The sequence below is a fragment of the Lentinula edodes genome (genome assembly GCF_021015755.1).
Source record: "Lentinula edodes strain Le(Bin) 0899 ss11 chromosome Unknown C8R40scaffold_10, whole genome shotgun sequence".
In the NCBI taxonomy this organism is placed as follows: domain Eukaryota; kingdom Fungi; phylum Basidiomycota; class Agaricomycetes; order Agaricales; family Omphalotaceae; genus Lentinula; species Lentinula edodes.
Window position 1 is genome coordinate 219,288 of NW_025764316.1, and position 23,487 is coordinate 242,774.

The 23,487-nt window shown below is 45.8% G+C and overlaps 11 protein-coding genes and 1 non-coding gene across 12 annotated transcripts; 8 read left to right on the top strand and 4 right to left on the bottom strand.

The window, feature by feature from the left end:
• Positions 1 to 1,895: 1,895 nt before the first annotated feature.
• On the bottom strand, positions 1,896 to 2,505 carry C8R40DRAFT_1040769 (uncharacterized protein; the record flags this gene model as incomplete). The annotated part of the gene is made up of 2 exons (XM_046223943.1): positions 1,896 to 2,138; positions 2,191 to 2,505. The coding sequence occupies 2 exons, from the start codon at positions 2,503 to 2,505 to the stop codon at positions 1,896 to 1,898; spliced, it is 558 nt and encodes a 185-aa protein (XP_046088330.1).
• Positions 2,506 to 3,580: 1,075 nt separating this feature from the next.
• C8R40DRAFT_1095415 (uncharacterized protein) lies at positions 3,581 to 4,989 on the top strand. Its single transcript, XM_046227700.1, has 10 exons — positions 3,581 to 3,622; positions 3,677 to 3,757; positions 3,814 to 3,868; positions 3,915 to 4,004; positions 4,068 to 4,151; positions 4,204 to 4,274; positions 4,335 to 4,447; positions 4,500 to 4,691; positions 4,742 to 4,815; positions 4,874 to 4,989. Exons 1-10 carry the CDS (start codon positions 3,601 to 3,603, stop codon positions 4,962 to 4,964), a joined length of 873 nt encoding a protein of 290 aa, XP_046088331.1. The 5' UTR covers positions 3,581 to 3,600; the 3' UTR covers positions 4,965 to 4,989.
• On the bottom strand, positions 4,990 to 6,173 carry C8R40DRAFT_1095419 (uncharacterized protein). Its single transcript, XM_046227701.1, has 8 exons — positions 5,978 to 6,173; positions 5,886 to 5,905; positions 5,798 to 5,826; positions 5,681 to 5,741; positions 5,529 to 5,621; positions 5,351 to 5,474; positions 5,202 to 5,285; positions 4,990 to 5,151 (listed from the first exon to the last, which is right to left on the bottom strand). The coding sequence occupies exons 1-8, from the start codon at positions 6,063 to 6,065 to the stop codon at positions 5,108 to 5,110; spliced, it is 543 nt and encodes a 180-aa protein (XP_046088332.1). The 5' UTR covers positions 6,066 to 6,173; the 3' UTR covers positions 4,990 to 5,107.
• An 80-nt stretch (positions 6,174 to 6,253) lies between these two features.
• C8R40DRAFT_1040899 (uncharacterized protein) lies at positions 6,254 to 6,595 on the top strand (the record flags this gene model as incomplete). Its single annotated transcript, XM_046223956.1, has 2 exons — positions 6,254 to 6,347; positions 6,408 to 6,595. The coding sequence occupies 2 exons, from the start codon at positions 6,254 to 6,256 to the stop codon at positions 6,593 to 6,595; spliced, it is 282 nt and encodes a 93-aa protein (XP_046088333.1).
• An 832-nt stretch (positions 6,596 to 7,427) lies between these two features.
• On the top strand, positions 7,428 to 9,548 carry C8R40DRAFT_66217 (uncharacterized protein). Its single transcript, XM_046235810.1, has 3 exons — positions 7,428 to 7,749; positions 7,823 to 8,187; positions 8,258 to 9,548. Exons 1-3 carry the CDS (start codon positions 7,474 to 7,476, stop codon positions 9,447 to 9,449), a joined length of 1,833 nt encoding a protein of 610 aa, XP_046088334.1. The 5' UTR covers positions 7,428 to 7,473; the 3' UTR covers positions 9,450 to 9,548.
• A 1,270-nt stretch (positions 9,549 to 10,818) lies between these two features.
• Positions 10,819 to 11,213, bottom strand: C8R40DRAFT_1067973 (uncharacterized protein; the record flags this gene model as incomplete). Its single annotated transcript, XM_046225959.1, has 2 exons — positions 10,819 to 11,076; positions 11,139 to 11,213. The coding sequence occupies 2 exons, from the start codon at positions 11,211 to 11,213 to the stop codon at positions 10,819 to 10,821; spliced, it is 333 nt and encodes a 110-aa protein (XP_046088335.1).
• Positions 11,214 to 12,685: 1,472 nt separating this feature from the next.
• C8R40DRAFT_1168570 (uncharacterized protein) lies at positions 12,686 to 13,101 on the top strand (the record flags this gene model as incomplete). Its single annotated transcript, XM_046231206.1, has 2 exons — positions 12,686 to 12,757; positions 12,814 to 13,101. 2 exons carry the CDS (start codon positions 12,686 to 12,688, stop codon positions 13,099 to 13,101), a joined length of 360 nt encoding a protein of 119 aa, XP_046088336.1.
• A 220-nt stretch (positions 13,102 to 13,321) lies between these two features.
• On the bottom strand, positions 13,322 to 14,817 carry C8R40DRAFT_1095438 (DnaJ-domain-containing protein). The gene is made up of 6 exons (XM_046227702.1): positions 14,556 to 14,817; positions 14,425 to 14,501; positions 14,070 to 14,364; positions 13,902 to 14,005; positions 13,468 to 13,843; positions 13,322 to 13,410 (listed from the first exon to the last, which is right to left on the bottom strand). The coding sequence occupies exons 1-5, from the start codon at positions 14,738 to 14,740 to the stop codon at positions 13,752 to 13,754; spliced, it is 753 nt and encodes a 250-aa protein (XP_046088337.1). The 5' UTR covers positions 14,741 to 14,817; the 3' UTR covers positions 13,322 to 13,410; positions 13,468 to 13,751.
• Positions 14,818 to 14,976: 159 nt separating this feature from the next.
• Positions 14,977 to 16,323, top strand: C8R40DRAFT_1095443 (cytochrome c oxidase assembly protein CtaG/Cox11-domain-containing protein). Its single transcript, XM_046227703.1, has 5 exons — positions 14,977 to 15,252; positions 15,322 to 15,646; positions 15,704 to 15,792; positions 15,874 to 16,040; positions 16,126 to 16,323. The coding sequence occupies exons 1-5, from the start codon at positions 15,073 to 15,075 to the stop codon at positions 16,262 to 16,264; spliced, it is 900 nt and encodes a 299-aa protein (XP_046088338.1). The 5' UTR covers positions 14,977 to 15,072; the 3' UTR covers positions 16,265 to 16,323.
• A 52-nt stretch (positions 16,324 to 16,375) lies between these two features.
• Positions 16,376 to 16,455, top strand: C8R40DRAFT_t87. Its single transcript has one exon. It is a non-coding gene; the product is annotated as a tRNA-Ile (tRNA).
• Positions 16,456 to 17,103: 648 nt separating this feature from the next.
• Positions 17,104 to 17,421, top strand: C8R40DRAFT_1168573 (uncharacterized protein; the record flags this gene model as incomplete). The annotated part of the gene is made up of 2 exons (XM_046231207.1): positions 17,104 to 17,184; positions 17,245 to 17,421. 2 exons carry the CDS (start codon positions 17,104 to 17,106, stop codon positions 17,419 to 17,421), a joined length of 258 nt encoding a protein of 85 aa, XP_046088339.1.
• A 1,068-nt stretch (positions 17,422 to 18,489) lies between these two features.
• Positions 18,490 to 22,898, top strand: C8R40DRAFT_1095473 (SIT4 phosphatase-associated protein-domain-containing protein). The gene is made up of 10 exons (XM_046227704.1): positions 18,490 to 18,838; positions 18,889 to 19,255; positions 19,307 to 19,791; positions 19,845 to 20,025; positions 20,079 to 20,197; positions 20,300 to 20,858; positions 20,915 to 21,685; positions 21,738 to 21,857; positions 21,907 to 21,972; positions 22,043 to 22,898. The coding sequence occupies exons 1-10, from the start codon at positions 18,813 to 18,815 to the stop codon at positions 22,508 to 22,510; spliced, it is 3,162 nt and encodes a 1,053-aa protein (XP_046088340.1). The 5' UTR covers positions 18,490 to 18,812; the 3' UTR covers positions 22,511 to 22,898.
• Positions 22,899 to 23,487: the final 589 nt, after the last annotated feature.

Genomic DNA, 23,487 nt, shown 5'->3' on the forward strand with positions numbered 1-23,487 from the left:
CCTTTCAAGGTCTCCGTAGAAAAATGAACATAATATGCTTGACAGGACGGATCCTTGAGGGATGCCGACCACTTGACGATAATAAGCAGCTCCAATCTTGAAACTCATTCACTGCCAAGATAAGTCTCCCAAACAAGGCACATACCTTTACGATATTCTCCGTTATATGTTGTTCAAGGAGTTCCAGAACAGTCTGTGCTTTCGTCGAAGGGTATATTACCTGTAATCGGTAGTTAGCTGAATTAGAGAGTGAGTTTACCCGTACTGACTTGATCAACAAATATGACGTTACGCAAAGAATTTGCTAATTCAAGAGCATATTGTAAGAAGTGAGGATGATCATCTCGAATGTCTTCAATGTGAGTACGCCGCCTACATAACGAGCAAGCGCGCTTACCATCCGGTATGGCTTTCTTGAGATACATGCGTTTGGGTCGGTTGACAATTGTGCTAACCTGACCAAATCTCTGAATTATGTAGCCATCCTATTGTTACAGCATCCATATTCGGCGTCCGCGAGTCGTGCTATCTACACACCTGAGAGATGAGCTTCCGGAGAATTTCCAGCAACTTTTGTTGATCGATGGTATCGAAGCATGCCTGAACATCCATTTTGACGAAATAAAGTTTTGGCCTGCAGTATTGTGTGTTCCGTCAAGGTCTTTGATTCATCTGTACATGAGTATAACAACCGACATTCTTTGATTAGAGTCCAAGGGAAGCGTCTGCTTGAATCTCTTGAGTTTTGCATACACGTCGTCATCGCCAGATGTGGAAGCGCCAATGAGATGAGGCTGGATTTCCTGAGATGTGCTCAATCAATGTATTGAAGGCCGGATTTGAGCAGCTCCATTTACTTTCTCATATGTTAGAATCCTAAAAGTAGTTTGCAATATCTGGTTAATTGAGCGACTGTGAGGGAATAATTTGGGACCCTGGTTTGTTCAGAGTTATTCGAGGTTCAATGATGATGAATCGATTCACATACCGTTTGTAAGGCCTGCTTTCGCCTTAGATTGACGATAGGGCGTACACCGGTTTCTTTGGGTAGGAGCCGGACGTAGGAAAATCCTAATTCGCGTTGCCTCAACATTTCCACTACGTCATCGTCGGATAACTTTTCGAATGTGCCATTTGTGAGGCGGTCAATGAGCGGTGCACAGAGCCGCTCCCAGTCGTCAAGTCGGAAATAAAGCACTTGATTGCGAAATGCCGAAGTATCCGTAATATAAAAGGTTGTCTAGAATAGTCGTTTGGACATATCGATGTCGTGCAACGTAACTGGAAGACGTACACGGAGAAGTGAGATAATGAAAGAATCAAAGAACCAGAACATAAAGTCTTCCAGGAGCTCGCGCCGTTTGAGATCATCTGAGACTGAGACTCTTGTTTGATTTTGACCATCCCCGGAAGGCATGAGCCATTCACATCCGGACGTGCTGAAGCCCTGCAATACGTGATGTAGGGTTAGAGTCTCGTATCGTCGACACACGATGAACTTCTTGATGTCTGTATTTAGGTGCTTCAGGAGGATGGACGTGAAAACTGTGACGAAAATTTTGGCTTACGCTGGCAAACGAGTCGGAAATTTGCTCTGGTACCCCAGAAGCTCTTCGGGATAACAGCGTTTGTGACCCAAATGACATATTTGTAAACCTGCCGAAAATTTTCGGAAGAGAGCGTGAATCGAGATGCGAGTAACGTACCTCGCTATAGTCACTTGCAAAATTCATGAAACGAGGCTTGCTTTTTGCGGCCTGTTGAGCTTGGGTAAGGCCAAAAGCAGAAATTGTTTTCCCTTCAGAGTCAAAGGAATTGAGCTTCAGGGAAGTTTGCGAACGTAATTGAGACATGTTTTCAGACATCATATCCTGAACTATCCATGAATAGGATATCTAGAGGCGAACAGGCATCCTGACCAATATCAGAGTCCCGTCCATATCGTTTTCTACTAAGGAGCAATCAGCGAGAATGCGGTGGACTAATGAGGAAGCCGTACCGGGCTGTGATAGTACTTTCGACGGACATGACCTATCTCGTAACAATCGATACTTGCACTTCCCGTGCCTCCATATTAACTTTTCCAAAAGTGGTAAAACCGCCTTTACTCTCTTTGGAGTCTTGCATGGACCCAGCATCTGTGAAAATATTCAAGTCGCATTGGATAATTTCCAACGACAGAGTAATCACCTCAATTTCACTATCTCGATCCGCAAAATCAGGAATATATGAAGGCTCGTATTTCGAAACCTCAAACATGGAAGCATTAGCGAGGCCATACTGTCGAGGAAATACATATTTTGAGAAACGTCGACTTTTTTCAGCCTGAGCATGAACATCTGGATCTTGGACAATTTTTGAACCAAAGGACAGTTGTAGTCTATTCAACACATCTACGATATCGGTGAGTTTCGGCGGATTATACCAAGTCTGATCCTTACGATTTAACGGAAGTCCTACGACAATGTATCTGGAAGGAGTAAAATTTGGACGGGCATAGAACATACGTTGTCGCGCGAACGAAATGTCCATTGGAGATCGTCTATGTTTGAATCAGTAGATATGACAGAATATATAGAATTAACACACATGCGCATTTTGAGAAGTGGTCGTTTCGGGCCTGCAGTAGAGCTGACCTTCAAGCGTTTGTGTGGCCTATCGGAAAGCCCATTGTCGGAGTTCAATCGCTTTCTCTTATTTGTCGATTCTGTAATCCTTTCGCGCTCTGTTTTGAGAACAGCGTGCAAAAGAAGAGGCCCTGTCATTTGGCAGAGACATCCATTTGGCAACGAAACAAACATGCTGGTTTGAGTGAGAAGATAGATCATAGCATCGACACCAATCCTGTTTGCTTCGGGTCATCGATCAAGGTCTTTAGAGTAATCATAGAAATGACCTTTGAAGTAGCAAGTTCCACTCCAGTCGTTGAAGCGCCGTTACAATGGTGTTGACGAATAAGTTGTTCAACCGTCCATGAGAAATGGTAGCTCCTCTACTACCATCTTTCTGCCAAAGCCTCAGTAAGACCCAAAGGAAACAAAAAAGCACCGATCACGAGAGAGTATCCTTGAGTAATGGTGTGAGTTTGAATCTTTCGGGACAGGAGTAGCTCCTGAGATCTCTCTATAATCTTTCATGACATTAGTCCTGATCTCTCGCCAGAAATTCACAAAGTTACACACATCCTTCATTCCCATATGAGGATGTGGAGACCATGGGATTGAGTCATTCGACGTTTGAGTCGCGACAAAGGTCGTTTCAAGTAAATTTCGGAAGATACTCTCATCGTTCTCCGACACAAAAGGTCCCAGTGGTTGGCTACCAATTGGTGCAGACAGAGACTCCTTGAGGTGGGCAGCTAAGGTTTTGACGTGCGTAAAGTAGTGCTTCAAAATGCCCAGCGTCACGGAGTGATCCATGGTAGAGACTAATAGTGTCAAGAAACAGCGTTCGCAAGAAACATTGCGTCACGCTTGGACGCCTATTCACGTTTGTCACATGCGCGTGCTGTGACTGCCCAGATTTACCGGCCCGAAACGCTTGCCGAAGATCCTGGGGATGATAAATCTAGTAGACGGTCCTTCTCTTCGTCCTGCTGCGATGCCTTTGAGAATTGGATATGGTAACGGAGCTAGCCATGCACCACAATGCTATCGTGCTCACTGACACCCTACAGTCCGCGAACACTTCTCCTCTCCACTCCTTCAATTCGCCGAAGCAGACGAAGGTCGTACAATCGCGTTGGTTGAATGCCCTAGTGAGCTTCCTGCCTCCTTGAAAGCTGTTTTCACGTAGACCAAACCTTGCGCATAGGTGGAACTGGACAACTGATCTCTCGTCTCACGAAAGATGAAATCGATGTTGCTATGCAAGTCTGACAGCCTTTCATCGAAGCGAAGCTGATGTTACACCAGCGCTCTCACCGACCCCCTCATTTCTGGCATTGCAAATGGTTCTGAGGCATATAAACTTGTTGGAAGTTATGTGACCACACCACTCAACTGGTACAGATCTTGTGTGGAGGCTGAAAGAAACTCCGTGGTTGACCATACCCGTGAAATACACAGGGCCGTAATTACAGGGAAGGACTCGAAGTACGAGAAGATTAGTGATCTCAAAGATTCTATAATAGGCATATCCAGGCTGGGCAGGTGAGAGTGAATTATTACACTCTGTCGCTGAGTCATGACACTCTGAATTTAGCGGAAGCCAAACAATGGCCTATGTCATGGGATTTCAGCAAGGTTGGCCTTCGGAGAGCATGAATTTCCAAGGTGTGTTTGATAGTACCTTTTTCTCTCAATGTCTTCGACGTTAGATGTTTGTATATTTAGTAAATAACGATATACGGGGTCTCATCGACTCTGTCAATGATCATTCGACCGCCGCGTTCATGTGGGAGTGGTTTACTACTAAGCCCTGGCTTGATTCGGGTGAAGTCCGCTTCGTATGTAACCCGTTTCTCGTGTATGTGAGCGCGTAGAGTTCCTGCTACATAGATTGGCTCGGTTCCTACACCTTGGCCTTCCTGGCTCGTGGCGGCTCAACCTTCCGTCAACACAGAAGCCTTGAAGCAGTTTTTGACAACATTGTCAAGCTATGTTCGCTCTTTTGACTCAGCTGAGAGTCGAGCGACGAAGAACGTGAACTTTATCAAGTCTCGGTTCGGGTATGGCGAGGAAGACATTGAGGTGTGTTATGCAGCTCAATGATAAGTACATCACTTAAATGGTTCATTCAGGCATGGATGAAAACTGTAGGTTATCCTCAAGATTGTCTCACTATTCCTAAGGACGTCCTTATGAATACTCTGAGGCGAGCTCTCTTCTATTCCAGTCAAGCCACACAAGCTGACTGATCAAGTTGTGTACAGTGTTCTTGAAAATGCTGGAGTCGTCAAATCACCAGAGGGTGGATTCACTGTTGAAAGATTCATCGATCCGAAGGTGGTGAAGTTGGCGTGACTGGAATACTTTCAAGAGAAGAAAAATACATTTATTTCCGAGTTCTATGTACAATAAGCCTACGCAGTTCGGCATTAAGATATGAAGATATAGACACTGGCTTGGTGAATTGAGATCAGATGAAGCAATGATAGGTCGTGAACTCAAGCATGGGCAGAGGCTTTTTTCTCCGCTTTGTTCAGGAAACCTATTCGAAAATGAAGGTATGAAAATAGGGAGAGAAGACCAAACACGTACCCTTCAGCTTTGCATTGTTGGCTTTTTCACGTTGAGCGTCAATCGCTTTATATCGAGCAAGTTCCTGTTCATACAGAGTAGCCTCTGAAAAGAGCACAATCGCGTATGAGGAGGATACCAAGGATACAGAACGTCAAGGGTGTGTATACCTGAAGGATTCTTCGTTATCAGATCGGAAAATAATTTGTACGCTCTCTCAAGATACCCTTGTTCAGCTAAGGCTTTGGCTTTACGATACATGGCCTTATAATTCGTTTCATTCTTCGACAGCACCTATGGAAGGAGGAGATTGGCTTATAGATGGAAAATGCTTGAGAAGGCACGAACCTTCTCCGCCGTCTCCTGAGTACGTTTCCAGTTTCCAATCTTCATGTAGCATGCAGACATATTGTTATAGATCTTCTCTAGAAGCTCATCCACCTAGACAAGTGATGATCGAATCGAATCACTATGTCATACTCGAATTGCAGAGCACTCACTTCGGTTTTCTCTTTGCCAGCTTCAGCAGGCTCTGTCATCCCCATAGATTTGAACGCATTTCTGAACGAAGACAGCGTCAATAATATCTTTTCTGGCAGTCAAAATTCTTCACTCGCTTGTCCAGCCCCTGCGCGTACATCAAAGCCTGGGGAGTAGATGAGCATCAAACGCCACACAATATCTGAGATAGGATTAAGGGCGCACCCCATGATACGAAGTCAGAGCTGAAAAGCAGAACAGTTAGTCCAAGCATTCGAGCAAAACTAAACCCAGGCAGTCTACATTGAGTTGTTTACCTTCTTTCGCTTTCCCCTCCTTGAAAGCCTGATCCCCCGTCTCCTTCTGCTTCTTGGCGATTTCGAACTTTTCTTCGGTAGAGGACATGATAGCGTGTTGAAGTTCAAGAAGATATTGAAGGGGATCGAAACAACAACAGAGGGAGTAGAGCGATTATAGAGAGAACAAAGGGGAACAACGAACTCCGATCAACGGCGGCGCCTAAATCAAGCGCTGGATCCATAATACTTTCCTTGACACCGCGAACAGGTCCTATCTGACCACACAAGAAGAGCATGTCGATGCTAGCCAACATTCTAGGCTTCTCATTATTTGGCCTGGCTGCCAGATTTGGCCAGCTCGGAATTCAGAAACGAAATCTGTTTGAAAGTGTGTACTTTTCCTTTAAACGTGTTGAAATTTCGTGTTGACATACCTTTTGTATGTTAGATCTGGGTGGACATGCCCTTGCGATGGGTGTCTTTGGCTATGGAGGTTACATGGCGTACAGATGGGACCAAACGGCGGCTTTTCTCATTGAGAAGAAGAAGGCTGAAATAGCAGAGAGTAGGAAGTCGCGGTTAGCGAAAGCAGAGGCTCTTGAAGCAAAGCTTATGGCTGAAAAAGAAGAGCACTGAGCTACATTTGGCATATGTGTAAATGGTGTGGATCATATCGAAAATTCAGAAAGGATTCAATACCTAATTGCAATGCATACAGCAAGTCGTGCTCGGATTTCTTTCAAATGTCAACGTATCACTCGCTGTAAATTCTGTCCGTGCAGTCGCCTTGTTGAAGCGTGTCACACTCAATCGTTCATGGTGAATTGAATATCAGCACCCAATGTAGATTGCATCTTCAGAGCAAGGTCCAAATGTCATGTATACAAACGCCGTCTATTCCTGAACTCCAATCGATCTGATTCGACCGACTACTTACTCACCGCGTTGGACCCGACAAGGGACGGCGGTTCGCTTTCCTGCATGTCAAGTCAACAGTCAAAGCACTGCAATTTGCCGACGCCTGCCATAACGAGGCTTTCTTGGTTTTTCGGGAATCAGAGCACTCATTATGGAAGGCGAGGTGAGAGGTTGACATTCTTCTTCCTTGAGCTCTCGAGTTCCGGTACTATCCGAATCTGGTACTGGAGCTATTCCGGCATGTATGTACTCTCTTTTCGAATGTTTAGCGACGCTATACTGGCAAGCCCAAATTTGCGACCAAAATCGCATTAATAACAACGCTCGCTTGGTTGTCCCACATCGTCGGAATTAATGGAATCGGACCTGATGAGAAGCTTCGAATCCTCGAATCCTATGATTGAAATGATTGGCACTAGAATGGAACGTGTTCGTTGTTAATCATTATTTCGTACATAGACTTGGTCAAACGAGGAAAAATCCGGCTCAATCAATCAAATTTGTGACATAAACTTCATTTTGAGAAATTTCGCTTTGACAGATTCCCACCAAACACGTTTCTTTTCCGTCTTTCATCACCCCATACCACCACTACGATGAGCTTGAGGCGCCAGAATCGCGTCTCTACGCTTGCAATAGTACTCCCACATCCTCCTTTACTCCGGCGCCGCTCTTCGTTGCTCTCTCAAGGCTCTATTAATTCCCCACATACACCAAGAACCTCCAATTGTGCTTCGCCTACCTGTCAGTCATGGCTGTTTGCAAACAATAACAATAGGAAGAGTACAGATAGCTGGAATAGCTCAAATCAGGATGTAGGAGAGGATTGTGAATCAGAGTGGAAGGCAGACCAGATTTTGCTATTATCAAGGGTATGTGTTTTAGTACAATCAGTTTGAAAAAGTCTATCGTGGTTTTGACGACTCAAAAAATCCCATTCCTTAGACTTTGGACGCTCTCCCTTCACATCTCGTCACTCCCTTCAATGGTCCTATCCCCCCTTCAAATCTCCTTGACAAAATTGCTCGTGGAGTCGCTAATGCAAAAGGTCCTGCCGAGTGGCCCCACTCCCTGCGTGCGACCCGTGTCAAACTCATTGAGATTGCCCGGCAACGTGCTAAAGAGGACCCTCCACGGGGACCTAAATACGTGGTGACGGACGAAAACGATGACATTTCCTGTTATTCTACAGACAGTGACATGAATAATAGAAAACGATCGCGAGTCATATCCCGACGTCCGCTCTATCGTCAATCTAGTATGGACTTTGTAAATCCTGGCGACCGTAAGAATGGGGATAATATAACTCGGTTTGTCCACCATTTTACCTTTCTGGTAATCTCTTTGTTTTCGCTTACGCTCTTTCTTCTCACTATATAGTTTATCCACTCGCTTGCAGCGCACAGATAGTCTTGTCCCAAACCCGACTTATCATCCTTACACAAGATCTCGTGCTCGTGCTCAAACTCAGTCGCAAACTCAAGCTCGTATCGATCAGATGAATCGTCGATCCTCGTCGCCTCCTCGGCCCGCGCACGTTCCTTCTCTCATTAGCCCCTCTACACCCAGTTCCTCCACCCTCAATTCATTCTCGTCTCTCTCAACCTCCGCTGCTCGTCCCCACGTCATTCGTCGTTCAGCTTCGACATTTAGCAGCTCGGACAGCTCAATGATCAGCGGAAATCGAAGTAGCCTAGCTGACAGTGAGGTTAAGGCACATCTCTTGCCATCCGTTCTACCCAATCCCATCGACGCTCGAGTTCAACGTGTGCGAAGATCTGAATCATTTTATAATCCGCCGTATAGTGCATCGAATGATAATCATCCTTTCGTAGCCTCTGCAAGAACCCCTCCGTCTACCCGCCAGGCCTTCAAGCGTGCTCCGTCTTATGGTGCGCTTGTCCAGGAAGCCAGAGAAAGGGAGAAAGAAAAGCGTTCAAATGGTGCCGTCCCGCACATATACGGGTCGAAGAGTAGGGAGGAGATGAATGTCAGTCCATGCCCCTCTAGTGACGAGGAAGAGAAACTACGTAATAATCAGGCGAAAAAGGTGAAAGGGCCTGGAGGAAAAGCCAGCAGAAGTCCTGCTGCCTCACTCCCACCCGATTCTCCCAGTTCGGACCAAGGGAAAGCAAAGAAGCGTACTAAAGCGAAAGACGCGGTTTTCTCGGAAAGTAAGGCTACATCATCTCGTCTTAAATCTCCTCCTCCTGCGTCTATTTCTGCAGTGGTCCCTACTCAGCCCTTGGGTCGTCCAGGTCCACAGATGAATCTACAACATTCAAGTATATTTGGGGAAGAATTGCCTCATCTACATATTCCAGCTAGTCGTCCTATCCCTTCTGCCTCTTCATCGTCGTGTAATCCACGTCATACTGCCACCCCCAGTCAGCCTGCAAGTCAGCCTGCAGGGCCTCCTCGAAAAACTCTTCGACGTGTCAAGCGTTTGGCTCCCTCTAGAAAAATCTCTTTTGGGAGTCTAGTCGCCCCTAATGGCAATGATACTGACGTCGAAGAAGACGACAAAGGAGGACAACATCCCAAATTAGGGAGTGCTTTCCAATTGTCCTAATTTAACCATGACCAAGTTGGCGAATCCTCGCATCCTCGGTCTGTACTATCTCAAAAAAAAACTTCCCTATTTGCCTGCCTTCCGGTGGTTCACATCGTCGCCTTTATCTGGCCCTAGTCCTCGTCAGGTTGGTCTAACTTTTGCCAAATCTTGCGTGCCCTTGCGCTTTACCCCCAGGTTTCCATTCATTCCTTCCCAATGTTTTATTATCTTTGTTGTCGGAATATTGTGCCACCACCCTCAGCATTAAGTATATTCTTTGCTGCATCACCATCATTTTTATCTAACTCCGGTGTTCATATTTACTCATCTCTGTGCCATTCGTTGTCTCTCAAATCACTTTCCCCTCCCGATATAGTAACCCATCTCCCTTGCATCACTGATATTGTACCATTAGTTTTGCTTCTTTGCGTATCCCATCATCTATTGATTGCCCTTCTTTCCTTCCTGCTATCCCTATTTGTATATACGTACTCGTATCGACATTCACTTGTGTTTCCGTTGCACTTTTGTTCTTGAAACAAATCCTTCGACTTTCCTTAAATCTTTTCTTGCCGCTCTGCCTTATCCACATTCACATCTATCATTTGCTTGTTGCAAGATGTGCATTATTCACATTCCTTCCTTTTTGTCGTCTATTCCCTTCATTGATGCTGAGGGCATTGTTCATTCATTCCCTGCTCATAATCCTTCTGGACCCAGCAATTTTTACCGGGAGAGTGTACCGTCATATTCGTTATATCCTTCCCACCTCATGCCATTCTCGATTGTGTTACATCCTACTATCAGCCACCGCAATTCATTCTAGTCGTCGCGCGCTTCGTTCCGAGACACTATCGACACTATCTACCATTATCATACTGTACTCTCTGCTTTCTTCCGAGGTAGTTAGTCCTTGGCCGTCAAATTAACCGATCCTTTCAAATTCTTTTTGGACGTATTGTGCATATCTTTATGTCGCCCTTGCCTCCTTTTTCTCTCTGTATATCCCAATTCATCTACACATCCTCATTTGATCACTTACTTCTTGTGTATAGAGACTTCGACCGGTCGTTTATTCTCATTGCTGCTACTAAATATCTCCACTTCTTACTCTTGTGTACTCGCATTCCGCTCTTGATCTTTTTGTATTTCACAGGTTGAGATGAATATCAATTTACTCCGTAAATGTGGTCTAAAAGTTATCATCTTCAACTTCGCGTCACCAGGTAAAATACTATCATAGTGCGTGTAAACACGGTCCCCGAATCGACAGCAAGTAAGACTACGTACTACGAATATATCCAAACAGCGCCGACAAGTGGCAAGGCCTAGTAGGGCCCCCGCTACCTTGAAGGATGCAAGAAGAACATGCAACTCCGTACCGAGACTATTTTGCCATATGCGCATCCAGTTTGCCATTATACTCAGTACCCCCCGTCACCACCTTAAATTTGTTCTCTGTACCTGTGACCCATTTAACCATGCTATCTTTAACTTCGCTGAATTTGATGCCTTCCACTTCTTCACATTGAGCATTGATACCGTCTATAATGGCCTTGTGTAAAATGTTGCCAATTCCAGCCCACTGTTCCGTATAAGTGACCTCGACACTGATCACCTTTACGCGTAGGCCCCTAAATGGTGTCTTTACAAGTCAAAGATGGCGGTAAGTCATATATTGAATCCATCTGCAACATCGGTACTCACCTGACGGGGATATATTGCAGCGGAATATGCAGAGGACAAGAGGCAAAGAACGAGATAAACCGAACTCAAATTCATGATCCGTGCTGTTGATGGTTCAAGTTAAAGCTAGTTAGAGCGAATTACGAGAAGCACAAGGGACGAATCACTCATTAGAGGGCGATGGAGAAGATCGTTGATGAGCAAGATCGTTGACTGAGCTGTAAGCTAGGTCAGACAGTTTGGCAGCAGCAACCCACAAAAAGAGTCACATTCTTGTAGGAAGACCAGCGAAGACTGCAAAGGTACAACAATTAAAATTCACAAAACAGCAAAGGGCCGTGAAAAGGTGATGTACCTGTGTTAAATCTCTTTCTTGGACCAGCAAGAGAGGGATTTGAAGAAAAAAGAACACGGTGACCAGCAAGGAAAGAATGATCTTCAATCTGCCCAGAATTGTCAGTATTTATGTGACACGGAACCGTCTATCAGCGTCTATCGCTGGCAATCTATCTATCATATTTAGGGCGTCGGGTACTTCAAAAAGGTTCATCCTAGGCCATCGCGACGATGCGTTTTCCGTCGCATTTTGCAGGAGATTGAACCTGATTGAACCAAGAAAGGAAAGGTGCAACAGTCTGGGCCTACGGAGCCCTATGACTGCTATAGAATCGGAAGCCCTCAGAGCCTATTCGGATGATAATGTCAGTGGCTGCCCTATACTGCCCCTGGCTCTTACTAGTTCAACCGTCGCATTTTTTAGGAGATTGAACCTGATTGAACCGAGACAGGAAAGGTGCAACCGTCTGTGACCGCCACTGGCCGTAAGTTCAATCGTCTTCCGTCGTATCTTAGCGTATCTTGCAGGAGATTGAACCTGATTGAACAGTCTGTGACCACCACTGGCCATAAGTTCAATCGTCTTCCGTCGCATTTTTTAGGAGATCTGAACCTGATTGAACCGAGAAATGAAAGGTGCAACAGTCTGGGCCTACGGAGCCCTACGACTGCTATAGAATCAAGCAGCCCTTACAGCCTATTTGGATGATAATGTCAGTGGCTGCCACTACTGCCACTGGCTGTACCTGACGAAGGGGTTCCCTTCTTTCAGAACTGGATTGAGAAATGGGACTCAAATGGCAGCAATACGCGAGGCTAAGCAAATCCATCAAAAGTGGACCGCCTGTTCTCGCTAAGGTCGGCCGCGATCGGCTAAACCAAAAAAGGAATGGTGGAGAATGGTGGCCTTATCTGAATCAGAAAACCAGTTTTTCGATTTTATTGAATCGGAGGGAAGCGGTTAAATACCAACGCTAGTAACTGTTCAATCTACCTCCTGCCCTTCTTTGCTGGTCAAAGACAGAAACTTGGTGAGTACACGCAATCTCCTATGAACTATCTCATTCAGCCTACAATCTATTATCCAGGTCGATTTCAACGTTGTTCTTCTCTTTTGAACGTTCAATTTCCCGTGTTTCATTGAGCCCCGTTCATCTGTGAGTTCAAGTCCGTGTTCATTTTAATCTCATGTTCACCTCTCCGAGTCGTCTTGTTTAATTTCACAGACCTTCATGCATTTCAATCTTGCTTTCTTTATCATCGGGCTTGTGTCCTTGGTATTCGGACTACCTTTAGCTCATCCGGTTAGATTATAGTATTCCGAACTGAGGGAATAACCGACGAATATTCTTTTTGTCAGGTCTCTTCCACCACCGTGCAAGTTCACTCTCCTCGCATGAACAAGCCAGTGCCGCCACCACTCACAGTCGTATCAGTGACGATCAAATACAATTCCGCTCTTCCTCAAGAGTGGATCACCGATGCCCTTAAATCTGATATTGGCTCCACGACCCCCACATTCACTCCGGACGCGAAGCAGAAGGGTGCTGAGGCCGAAATAGCGTTGAAAGATCCTAATGGCCACAAGTCTACAAAGAAAAAGAACCTGAAGCTCAAGGTTACTGCTATGTACTATGCACCAACTTAACCTCAGCGTATCGTAGAAAGCTCTTTGTAATGAATAATCAAACGTGTTGAACGAATATAGACATAAGGCCAAAGCTGGCGATACGAGTTCGGTCAGGTACACTTCGTAAAGAAGTATTTCAGTGTGTTTCAAACTCTTATCTTGTGTATAGTCTTTTCTCTTCCCGTCCGTCGTTTTATGTTCAATGAATATGGCAGACATGTTTATTTAAATACAGTAGGTTCAAAAGCCCCCGCCCTCAGCTTTCTACGATACGCGGCTGTCCCTCAATGAAACCATGTCGGTTTTCCTTTCCTTTCCTGAGGCTGAGTTCGTTATATATATATTCTTCCTTCTTCTTCTAACATTACTTACTATTTTCTTTAGTTAACTCGTACACATGATCGTAGTTGCAGGACAGGTTCTTAAGCTTCAACCTTTAAAGAGGTAGCGGGAATATGTATGTATTCTGATGTCAGGATTCATTATCACCTTCCAAGTAGTACATAGGTCGAGACTTAGAAATTCAGATTTTCATACGATGATCTTACAGGGTGGAATAAATAGTTCAGGTGGAGCTAATGACTTCGCAATCGTTCCAGTAGTGATGATTTTTCAAATTAGTACCAGCAAAATGCATTGAGTTCCTTCCGGAGTCCTATTACAGCCTATTATCCAAGGAGCGTAGCCGATTTACCCTTCTTCTTCTTCTTACTGGTGTTCGCGAAGGAACGCCAGGAGTCGACACGCTGTTCTCGATTTGCTGCAGGGGAAGGGAGTCATGATATTGACAAAAAAAACAACCGTTGGAAAGAGAATACCTTCCCAAGCTTTTTCATCGTCAGCTTTCCTCTTCCTGGTAGCGACCTCTTCGTCCTTCTTCCGGGCTTCAAGTCCTTCATTGGCGAGTGCAAGCTGAAGAGCTCTGGAAAATAGATAATGAATATGACCGCTCCAAGTACTGCTTGAAGTCGTTCTGCAGTACTCACTTCCGCCGCCGCAGCTCCTCGTCGATTAAAAGTTCCTTTGTCTTTGCTCTAACCCTTTCCCTCCAAACTTTGACTCCACCAAGCGCTGTTACCTCTTCACTTGCTTCAATCTCTTTGATAGCCTTGCTGTTCATGCTTGACCAACCCATCTCGCGCACCAATAGTGTCCGGGCCTGAGATAATAGTGCATCCAGCTCGTCTCGCTTTGCCTTCTCAGAAAGCTCTGATTCCGCTTTCTTCAGGATATCGAAAGCATCAGGCGCGCGAGGATGAGGAGTCTTATCCGGGTGTATGACTTTTTAAAAGAGTAATTAGGAAGTAAGCTCGATGAGAAGGCAGTTTGATTGAGACTAACACAGTGATAGTTGTCTGTACTTTTTCTTGATATCGTCTTGAGTTGCGGTTTCATCCAAATCTAGAATGTCATACGGGCTGCGAGATGATTCGTTAGGTATTGAAGCCGTGCCTTGGACATATCTGACCCACTTCAACTTGAAAGCCTTTAATATCCTCTCTACTTCGACTTCCCTCTGGAAAGCCGATGCCTCTCTTGACAGAAGTTTCTCTAATTCTGCATCTAGTATAGTGGGCGGTGATGGTGAACGTTTCCCCTTTGAAGATTTCGAGGATGGGCCTGCAGCAGCATTATTCGACGACGTTGATGTTGACATTGAGTAGCCACGATGAGGTACGAGCAATTCAGAAGGTCCACCAATACAGTCATCCAGCTTATAAGCGGCAATGCGGCCCGATCCCTCAACAAGGACGGTCATGAGCTCGAATGCAACCTTGATACGCTCTTTGCTTTCATCTCGACATACAAGGTTAACATTCTCGCATCAAGCACTTCTCCATAGTACTATCTGCAGGAAGACATTTTACTCTATCATCTCTTCTAATGCGACTGTACTTACAGGCAAGAAAACATTTGTATGTGTTACTCTGAGATGAACTTCTATCTTTGTGTATTTCTTATGATCTGGTTCAGCTGCTCCCCAGGTCCATGAAACCATGGGTACGCCCACTGGCGACAAATCATGGTTCCGATCAACCTTCGCCATCTCTTTCTCCTTCTCGGAGACCCATTAGGGTAGGACCTACGCCGCGGTATCGGTCGAGGGAAGAAATGTACGCAGATCGCGCTAAAAAAAATCGCTCATTACTGATGTATACTGGAGCCGTGGTATGCTTGCTGCGGATTTTTCTTTTTTGGCTCTTCTTGTCTTATATTATTCTTCTTGCCCTCGTGTAGATCGTAAGTTTTTTAGGCCTAACCTATGCTGCTGTCCCCCTCTACCGTCTCTTCTGCTCCGCAACTGGATTTGCTGGCACGCCCAGTACACGGACCCAGGCTGCTCCTGGACCGGAATACCCCGAATGGATGCCGGAATGGTTGAAAATTCTGCTCTCTCCCTCTACTGCATCCCAAGATCGTTTTGCTCCGTCGAGGTTGATTGCTGTCGATCCTGCAGATGACCCAAAGTCAAGGAGGTTCAAAGTCACCTTTACATCTAGCACTTCTACAGCGCTTCCATGGACATTCAGGGCCGCTCAGCATCATGTCTATGTTCTTCCCGGTACGTTCCGAGGTAGTATACAGGTCTCGAAGGGAAGTTTACCATTTTTTCCGGCAGGCGAAAGCTCTCTTGCGTTCTACACGGCAAAAAATAATAGCAAAGATGATATTATAGGTATTGCCACATACAACGTAACTCCGGATCGTGTAAGTTGAACAAACGACTTCCCCGCCGAAACTCGCCAATTCCTCCTAATCCCAATGCTGACACCCCAATTCCTCCTTAAGATTGCTCCTTACTTCTCCAAAATTGAATGTTTCTGCTTCGACGAACAAAAACTGCTCGCTTCGGAAACTGTTGATATGCCTCTTCTATTCTTTATCGACAAGGACGTACTAGATGACCCCAGTTGTAGGAATGTGGAAGATGTCGTGTTAAGCTATACATTTTTCAGGTGAACGATTTACAGCTTAACCATGCTACTACCAAGACATGTCACGATGTGTTGTGACTGATCATCTCGTTCTTTCCTATCATAGAGCCCGAAGAAACCAGCAAGGTCATCTGGAGCCTGATGCACCCGAAGACGTTGTTCAGGAATCTCTTGGTTTTCAAACCTACGAGTTAGCAAAGCAGGAGTCCGATAAGTTGTCGAAAGGAATGCCAGATAGAGACTAGTTTCAGGTAGTGATATCTCCAAATAAGACTATTAAACGATACCGATAGTGAAATTGATAGACAACTCTTGTGAATAAGAAATAATATAGTTCATGTCATACAGTAAGTTATGGCCGGCTAGCTCAGTTGGTTAGAGCGTCGTGCTAATATATGTTACGCGAAGGTCTTGGGTTCGATCCCCACGTTGGCCAATGTATTTTTGGACCAGTGCCTTGTGTTACTTTTTTGACTCTTTCTCCCATGTGCGTATTGCGTCGATCGTTTATCCGATCCGACGTCGACTCGGAAATATCGGGTGTCGAGAGCAACGGATCAGAGGATCGAGGTTGATTTGCACTGCTCCACCAGGGAACAGCAACTTGGTTCGGAGAAGCCGCGTCTGTTTCGAGGAAATTTTTAGAAAAAAGGTCAGTCCAAATTTGGACCCGGGCCTTTTAGAAAGACAAGGATTACACGCTCGTCTGCTTTATGTATCCCTTTCTATGCGTGTAATTCCCATGCAGATCAGCCGACGCTGCTTATAATAAGTAGCGTGTGCATCGGTTTCAGTTATTACCTTCAAGTTCAACCTCTCTCCTTGTTGAGTCTGCACTGAAGTCCGGCATAGGTCGGATAGCATGAGCTCGGTTTGAATATTTCAGCAACACCGTCATATGAATGGTTTGCTTTCCTGAATGCTTTAGGTAGTCTCTTACCCTGCGAAAGCATTGTATACATTCCCAGGGACCGTTCCTTTTCAAGGTCTGTATTACCATGGCAGGACATAAATATCGCATGGATCGATGAAAGATTGTTGTTTTCACCCCCTGTTAACTAAGCTCACCATTCCCCCCTTCGCCATGCGATCCAATTTTGTCCTAGCTGGTGTTATGTTTATTTTCTCCATGCTGGTTTCACATTTACAAGCAGCCCCGATAGAGGTGACCTTGGTATTCTCCATAATTCTACTGCATATCTAACTACTGCCACTGTTCTTGCAGCTTTCTGAACGTATTTCTGAACGCTCTGGAACCAATGAAGGAAGTGCTGCTGATTGGAAGCGTTCTGGAACCAGCGAGGGAAGTGCGGCAGACTGGAAGCGGTCCGGAACCAATGAAGGAAGTGCGGCAGACTGGAAACGCTCTGGGACCAATGAAGGGAGTGCAGCTGATTGGTGATACATCCATGCTAGACTGGGCTTGAATTTGTTCTCTCGCATATCAGCCCAATATGTTGTCATTCATCGGTTGAAACATCACTCTCCTTTCTGGCTCAACGCTCTTTCGTTCCCATCTATTCCTCCAGTCATTAGCAGCGCTTGTATCCTTATCGTCGCCCGCTTTCTCAGCCCCCGAATCCTCGTCCCCGGCTCATACTTCGGCGTTCTTGCGGTCAATCATTAGTGGAAGCAAGATTAACAGTCTAGCTGAGCCGGACGCCTATGTCCTCAGGGAATTGCATGGAAATCGTTTGCGGATTGTCGTGTTTGCTATATGGACGTGATTTGATATGTAAAGATTTTCTAATCTACCTGTAGGCTCTGGGAGGGTGATTATCTATTTTCGACCACCGTAAATGCTTGTTGCTCCTTCGCTTGTATATTTATCACAGTAGGAGATCCTGCGAAATCGCTTCGTGATTATTGTATGATGGATGGTAAGTACTCCGGGACGGTCCAGATTAGTTCGCCATGACACACAAAAATAATACAGACAATTTCTCATGCATGTAAAGATCTTGCCTCGATTGTCCATAGTAGTGCAAGTAAGAAGGTATGTCTCGATTTGGAACTTCCTGGGACTAGGACTAATTTTATAAACTGGAAATGGTTTCCGAATCAGTGGTAGTCATGGCTTGATTCATAGATGATTTATCGCTGTCCGTTATTGGGTTTACATGAGGACTCGCAAGGCGGCTAGCTATGCTACCAATCGAAGGTACTACAACCGTATAATCTCAGAGAGATTGACCTCCTTTATTATGGGGGAAGGAGAGTGTTCGGTCCTTGTGTAAGGTTTGAACTAATTGTTCTCCCCAGCTTGTTCAAGGGCAAGAAGACTAGCCTATACGATGCAATTGCCTGTGTTTAGCTCGTTCAAGCAACGTTTACGCAGTGCAAATAAAACACACGGCCAGCCTTCTGAATACTGAGTTCTATACTAGTAAAACAGAATGGCGCGTCATTTGCACTCACGTGCGAATTGATCTGTAGCAATTTCTTATCGCACAAGCTCCCGGGTCAAGCTTTTTGGACCCTCATGTTTTGGAGGTCTGTGCTGTTTGCCTCATCTTTTATACATCGGCAACTTGACAGTGGATCAACAGATTTGGCTTTCACGCTGCCTCTTCCATCGACACTCTCCTTGACAAGGATGACCAATCTCTCCTCACCCTTGATAGCCTATTAGATGAAGACGACCTACTGCAAGAGTGCAAATCACAGAACACCAGACTTGTTGATTATTTTCAGCGCGTAGATGTTCTTGGAAGACTGCTGGGCTGGGTCAGTGGTGAAGTCGGGGCAGCCAAGTTTGACGACGAAGAAGAACAACTACTACGGGGATCCGAGATGGGGAATAAGACAAATAGGTTCAAGTATGTCAGGATGCCCCTTCAACTTCTGCTTATCTGACCTCCTACTTGAGATATCCTTACATTGCTACCGAAGTCCTCTGCTCCGAAATTTGGTCCATCGTTGAAACCTGCGTATCTACTCACCCAGACAAACTCCTGGTACCATTCTGGAATGCTGTATTGGACAAATTACCCGAGGATTTGAGATTCAGCACTGAGAAAAACAACACGCATGCTGCAGCTCATTTTGCTAAAGTCAACGCGGTCTTCCTTGGTAAAAAGCCGGGTGAAATGCTGAAATTCATACAACACCAGCCCAGTGTTCTTGGAAGGATACTACGGCATATCGAAAATCCGTCCTTCGTCGATCTGCTAGTGAGAATTATTCAGTTGGATGAGTATACGTACGGGTATGACGGCGCTGTTGGAGTCCTTGAGGTTCGTCCATGCCATTTGATGAACATAGCTCATACTCATTTCCATCTTTAGTGGCTTTCGTCAGAAAGACTTATTCCTCGTCTCATAGATATGCTCTCCCCCGCCTATCCGCCCGACATACATCAAGTGGTGTCTGACTTGATAAAAGGTATCATCTCGATGGCAACACCGTCCCCTGGGGCTGGACTTACTACCAACGGTCCCGCTGCATCAAATACTGCAATGTCTGACGGTGGGGGCTCAGGCGTTTCATCAAACCAATTTGCGCGAGAGTTGGCGAGAGAGGACAGTGTGTCGAAGCTGGTGGCGTATATGTTGCAAGATTTCTCTACATCTTTATCCGAATCCGAATCTACATTGTCCCCAGACTCTGTCAGAGCAACGCATTTCGAATCAGCCTCCTCCTCGTCCATTCATGCAATGGGGGTTCTGACTGAACTTATACGGAAGAACAATTCCGATTATTTTGAACCATATCTCTTCCATACCTTGAGAAATCGGTTGATTGGAGTTCAGCAAGCAATGATACAGCAGGGGTGAGCTTGCGTTCTCGAAAAAAGGCTCCTGTTATATTTAACATCTGATTCAGTGAAGGGCACAACGGTGAAACGGATGGTCGTGGTACTCTTGAACGTGCTATGCGGGAGATGGTCGACAGGATGGGGGTTGTTAATCTCGGCTTTGTGCTAACTATCCTCTGCGACGATAGAAGACTGGATCGGCTCGTGAGTTATTTGCGGAGACCACGGTCTTTACTCGCGGAAAGTGGTGTGCGTCCTTTGCAAACATTCTCGCGACATTGCATGTGTCTGACGCTCAATAGATTGTCGTTCCTGCTAATATACCCGCCCCCGCCCTCACATTCGAGCGTTTCCGCATCACGGAACTCCTAGCTGAACTGCTGCATTGCTCGAACATGGCACTGTTGAACCGGCCGCTGCGGTATGTCCGCTTTGTTATCCTGGTTTCATGTTGCTAAGCAGGATCACCAACACGAGTGCTGATTCGACATTTGCATATCTTCTTCTTTCCTTACAAGAACAGATATCAGCACCTTTATGATGCCGAAGGTCGGCTTCAAGGTGGCTTAGGTGGGCTGGAAGAGTTAGCAAGAGTGATTTCACTGGGGAACGAGGACGAAGACGGGGACGTTCATCGATTTGATGGCAATGATGACATGGACACAGAGATAGAGCCCGCTCTGGAACTTCCCATATCTAGCGCATCATCAACCTCTAACGCATCTTCACTACTTGACTCTGATGAGGATGAAGATATGTCCACAAGCTCAGAAGATGATAGTATGGACATGGAAGAGATAGCCATGTACGACGAGCCTCAAATGCAGTCGACTGCAGAACCTCCTCCGCTATCTCCTGAAGTCGATATGCATGCCGCTGAATCAAATTCTGTTCCTCCTTCTGTATCCGCAGAAAACATTGGCCCCCTGAGACATGGATCTGTGTCGAGCTTACCAACGCGGAGAAACTCACGGCGATCGACTCTGCCCAGCGCTTCTGCCCCATCCGCGGAAGCTCCCCTCGTCGTTGGCGAGAGACTTAAAAAGCGATTCCTGGAACTCAATGTGCTGGGTGTTTTGTTGGTAAGTGGCTCCATGTCAGTGTTTCCTTATGATTATGACTGACATGTGGATTTCAGGATCTTTTCTTCGAATTTCCCTGGAATAACTTTTTACACAATGCGGTATACGATATCCTCCATCAGATTCTTACCGGGCAGGTGGATACTAGTTCCCACTACCGTGAGGATATTGAGAAACCATCAACGCAAACGGACGAGCACGATCCAGAAAGACGTTCTGAAGGCAGCAGAGGCTATAACCGCGAACTTATCCTCTCCCTATTCCGCGACGCGCAACTCATGCATAAGATTGTTGAAGGGCAGAGACGGAACGACGAAGAGAGTGCAAAACCCCGCACCCCCCGCCTTGGATATATGGGTCATTTAACACTCATTTCAGAGGACGTGCTCACCGCTTTGGACCGGTATCCTGCTTCTTTACGCGACGAAATTATGCAGTATGCTCCCAAAGGATTGGATACAGAGCACGGGAAAGGAAGTTGGGACGAATACGTGACCGGAAGGTACCGCGAAACGAAGGTGCGGGATACACGATTGCTTGGTGGGGGTAAACCTGCTGTGGGCTTGAGTGGGATCAACTCAGGAGGAAGAATGGGAGATGTGGCAACGAAGTGGAAGGTAGATGAAGAGGAAATGGGAGGCATACAGGCTACTGTGGGTGCGGCTTCAAGCCCGACGTTAGACAATAAGCCTATTAATAACGAAATGCGTGGCGAGTTCCGTCGTTCGGTATCGTCTAAACCACGGCGAGAAGGAAGTGCTGATTTCGGAGTTGCTCCTACGACGATGGACGATGATGATGATGATGACTTTGTCGCGGGACACAGTGTATGAATTTTTTTCCAGATTTGGTACCTTGCCACTGATTTCACCTCCTCAGCTGAAAAGATTCGACAATGATGAAGATGATGACGGAGATGATGAGGAGGGGTGGTTATCCCAGTCTAGTACATTCTCAGCCATGTCGGAACGGAGACCTTTGGGTGTGAACGGGTTCGACGTGAGTTTATTGTTTATGCAATGATCATCCATACTCAGTATATCAATAGGACGTGTTTGATCCTCAAGTTCGAAAGGAGACTACGACAGAGGGGCTGAAAGACCCTTTCGCTGATGTATTTTACAATACCCTTCTATCTCGAATATATTACATACACTAATGCTCGCTTTCTTTCCTCATCACAGGATGATTTCGGCCCATTCACTGCTCCAACTGCATCCAGCTCTTCCATTCCCTCCAACTCGGACGATCCCTTTCCATCGTTTTCCTCTTCCTTCACCGATGAAATGGCCTTAGAAGGGATGGATAATCTCGATGATAGCGCATTCGACGATAATTTTGGGGATTTCGGGGATTTTGGAGAATTTCAAACTGGGGGCACTGCTCCCAATTCTTCAGAACCTCCTTCTCGTAATCATCCTACTGTTGATGTTAGAGGAGATGGAGAAGAATCATTGGACGGCGAGTTGACTCCTACAGCAGGAAGCTGGATATCGGACCTTTCCGCCAGTGAAGGTTCTTTGGGATCTATATCTTCGTCTATAGATTCCATAAGTTCACCGGAGGGTGTGAATGCGGGTCTAGATCTCACTGGAACGGGGGTGGAGACATCAGAAAGTACTGAACAGAGTGCACGGGAAGCGAAGCACTAAAGTTAATAGTTGAATTCCTAGGATACTTTGTGACTGAGGCTGGTGGTAACTTATTGTCGTTTTTTTCATTGTCTTGGGCATAGAGCTTTTTTCTTCACGTTCAGTCATCCCCATGTCCAAGTCCCCGACTCCTTCGACATGTGAGCCCCTTCGTCTGGCTCGGAGGACGTCTCCAAAAGGCAGTGATTCTGCCTCTCGACACCTTCGAGTCGAGCTCGGAAGGTAGAGTCGGGCATCAAGACCACTGAAGACGTTTTCGAAGACTTTAGCATTCAATCCTCTAATAATCAAAAAAATTTGATCAGAGTTCGCCCTCATAGAGGGCGGTTTGCGGTCTAACAGTGGCCATGTACGCCTCGTAAAAGTTGGCGCAAGTCGAAGAAAGGTGTACGTTTCTTGGCATTTCTCATGAAGGCAGGCGACAAACTGTTCTCACTTGGATTTGCTTTCCCGAGGGCCACAGGACCATTAGTTACCATAACTGAGCCCAGTGGACATTGCAATGCATCGTTCATGATGTCTTCGACCCGCCACTAGAGTTGAAGTATCAGACAGTATCAGACCGAAGATGCTTGTATCACCGATTAAGCTCGAGGCTCCTATATAGATAAATGAATTACTATGATATTCTACATAGTTGTACAAGTCTCTAGGCAGCACGCGTCGAGTCGCTCTTCAGAGCATCACCCTGAAGAGCATCACCGAATGTTAGACTTCAAACTGATAACTGAGTAGTACAGCATGACTCATAGATTGTGTCACGGTGCGCAAGTGCCTAATATGGTAGTGGCTGTGGCCTCGTGAGATCTGCGAATATACCTCTTGCCCCCATGTATTGACTCAGTACCTATTGACAATCGCTTCAAATCTACCGAAATGTTCGCAGCGCTTCAATGAGAACACCTGACGGACAATTTCCTCAAGGTGATCCGAGATGCCGGCTACTTTGCTTTCCTTAAATTCATTCGGTTCCGGAA

Excerpts from the sequence above, each read along its gene's own strand:
- C8R40DRAFT_1095415 (XM_046227700.1), top strand. The coding sequence starts at position 3,601 with ATGCCTTTGAGAATTGGATATG. Across the intron at positions 3,623-3,676 it reads GCCTTTGAGAATTGGATATG|TCCGCGAACACTTCTCCTCT; the intron begins GTAACGGAGCTA and ends GACACCCTACAG. Across the intron at positions 4,448-4,499 it reads ATTCGGGTGAAGTCCGCTTC|ATTGGCTCGGTTCCTACACC; the intron begins GTATGTAACCCG and ends CCTGCTACATAG.
- C8R40DRAFT_1095419 (XM_046227701.1), bottom strand. The coding sequence starts at position 6,065 with ATGTCCTCTACCGAAGAAAAGTTCGAAATCGCCAAGAAGCAGAAGGAG. Across the intron at positions 5,827-5,885 it reads CTCTGACTTCGTATCATGGG|GCTTTGATGTACGCGCAGGG; the intron begins GTGCGCCCTTAA and ends TCTACTCCCCAG. Across the intron at positions 5,152-5,201 it reads CAACAATGCAAAGCTGAAGG|GTTTCCTGAACAAAGCGGAG; the intron begins GTACGTGTTTGG and ends ATTTTCGAATAG.
- C8R40DRAFT_66217 (XM_046235810.1), top strand. The coding sequence starts at position 7,474 with ATGAGCTTGAGGCGCCAGAATCGCGTCTCTACGCTTGCAATAGTACTC. Across the intron at positions 7,750-7,822 it reads AGATTTTGCTATTATCAAGG|ACTTTGGACGCTCTCCCTTC; the intron begins GTATGTGTTTTA and ends CCCATTCCTTAG. Across the intron at positions 8,188-8,257 it reads AATGGGGATAATATAACTCG|TTTATCCACTCGCTTGCAGC; the intron begins GTTTGTCCACCA and ends CTCACTATATAG.
- C8R40DRAFT_1095438 (XM_046227702.1), bottom strand. The coding sequence starts at position 14,740 with ATGTCAACATCAACGTCGTCGAATAATGCTGCTGCAGGCCCATCCTCG. Across the intron at positions 14,502-14,555 it reads TTAAAGGCTTTCAAGTTGAA|CCCGTATGACATTCTAGATT; the intron begins GTGGGTCAGATA and ends ATCATCTCGCAG. Across the intron at positions 13,844-13,901 it reads CGATGAAAAAGCTTGGGAAG|CAAATCGAGAACAGCGTGTC; the intron begins GTATTCTCTTTC and ends CTTCCCCTGCAG.
- C8R40DRAFT_1095443 (XM_046227703.1), top strand. The coding sequence starts at position 15,073 with ATGAAACCATGGGTACGCCCACTGGCGACAAATCATGGTTCCGATCAA. Across the intron at positions 15,793-15,873 it reads ACAACGTAACTCCGGATCGT|ATTGCTCCTTACTTCTCCAA; the intron begins GTAAGTTGAACA and ends TTCCTCCTTAAG. Across the intron at positions 16,041-16,125 it reads TTAAGCTATACATTTTTCAG|AGCCCGAAGAAACCAGCAAG; the intron begins GTGAACGATTTA and ends TTCCTATCATAG.
- C8R40DRAFT_1095473 (XM_046227704.1), top strand. The coding sequence starts at position 18,813 with ATGGGGAATAAGACAAATAGGTTCAA. Across the intron at positions 21,858-21,906 it reads TGGGTGTGAACGGGTTCGAC|GACGTGTTTGATCCTCAAGT; the intron begins GTGAGTTTATTG and ends GTATATCAATAG. Across the intron at positions 21,973-22,042 it reads TGAAAGACCCTTTCGCTGAT|GATGATTTCGGCCCATTCAC; the intron begins GTATTTTACAAT and ends TCCTCATCACAG.